The sequence below is a fragment of the Sphaeroforma arctica genome, assembly GCF_001186125.1.
Source record: "Sphaeroforma arctica JP610 unplaced genomic scaffold supercont1.7185, whole genome shotgun sequence".
Classification (NCBI taxonomy): Eukaryota; class Ichthyosporea; order Ichthyophonida; genus Sphaeroforma; species Sphaeroforma arctica.
The window spans coordinates 1-1,487 of record NW_014033373.1 but is presented as its reverse complement, the minus strand read 5'-3'; the positions used below and the strand labels follow the sequence as shown (position 1 = coordinate 1,487).

At 41.4% G+C, this 1,487-nt stretch overlaps 1 protein-coding gene across 1 annotated transcript; it reads left to right on the top strand.

The window, feature by feature from the left end:
- Window positions 1–200: 200 nt before the first annotated feature.
- SARC_16006 (hypothetical protein) lies at window positions 201–1,418 on the top strand (the record flags this gene model as incomplete). Its single annotated transcript, XM_014289880.1, has 1 exon — window positions 201–1,418. The coding sequence occupies one exon, from the start codon at window positions 201–203 to the stop codon at window positions 1,416–1,418; it is 1,218 nt and encodes a 405-aa protein (XP_014145355.1).
- Between the last annotated feature and the right edge of the window lie 69 nt (window positions 1,419–1,487).

The following is a 1,487-nucleotide window of genomic DNA, read 5'->3' as shown; positions in this document are numbered from 1 at the left end:
CGCGTCACCAGGTATACGTTGCATTAAACTAGACTTGTTTACTGGAATTACGACGCGACACATGTAACATGGTGACGTGTCTAAGTGAAAACAGGTACACGTCATATCTATATATGACTCGTATACTATACACCGTTAAAAAATTTTGTGTGTTTATAATTATATAGACTTGATATGTGTAAGGACTCTACTTGTAACTTATGGACGTGTCGAATAGTGTGCAAAATTCAGAAGCTGTTCAAACGCAACAAAATGGTCAAGAAACCAGTCCCAGTACCGAGGCAGGACTTCGAGACACTGGTGCTGCACACAATGAAAATCAGCCAGGAAGTAGCGGAACTGAGGGTCCAGGTAGCCCAACAGACCCAATTAGTCAGAACCCAGGAACAGCTGATACGGGTTCTACAGAAATATGTAGCCCTGTCCAAAGTCCGATTGAGTCTGACAGAGGAACTGGAGTCAATGAAAGTGTCATTGGGAAAAAATCGAACAAAAACAGAGATGAAGGAGTAATAAAAAAATTGATCAAGGCACAAAACATTTGCGAGGAAGGGGGTATAAAAAAACCAAAGAGTACTGGGACTGAGAATGGGACTGGAGCCATAGTCCCGGCAAATATGAAAAGACGGCTACGCGACAAAAAAAGGCGGGAAGAATGGGATTCACTTTTGGAAAAAACAGAACTTATGCTAAAATCTACTCAGGAAACCTGGCCTAACATGAGACGTTTTTTTGAGAGACTGGAACAATGGGAGCAGAGAAAATTCTCAACAAGCTGGCAAAATAGTGAAAAACTGCAGAAATCGGATATGATGGATATCATTGGATCCGACAATGTTGACGATACTAGTGGACCTGAAACGGCCGATACCGTTGCAGAAGAAGAACATTCTTTGAGTACTAAAATGTCAAAAACAAAAAGAGATCCCATAGTAATGGAGAAAAATGAGTCGAACAATAACAACAGGTATACCAAAAAAAGTGACCAATTGCTGTCTGAATATACAAGCAGCTGTAGCGATTCTGACCCTGGAACTGGGGATGAGGAAGTTGAGGGTGGTCAGGACAGCAATAGTAGCGGGTATGAGGAAGAAGAATTTTTGCAACAGAATCTTAATGTATCTGATCATCACTCCGGGACTGGTTTAGCAGAGCAAATACATAAGTCTGTCCCACCAAAAATGGTAAAACCAAAGAGTATGCCACAGCATAATTCATTCAAAAAACCGTTCAGACCTTTGGAGAGGGTGCGGGATAATAACCCGCCACGGTATAGTTCACCATATTCACGCCCGCCCAACGTATACAACAAAATGTATAGTACACACCATGACAATCACCAATACCGTCGCCGCCAAAATAATGTAGGGTCGAGTTATATCAGTTCATTGTCTTCAAGAATTATGGGAGGTCGGTGAGAGACTGTGAATTATAAGATTTACTATAGCAGTGTTGACATCTAAATGTCTGGAGATCAGTAATCAGAT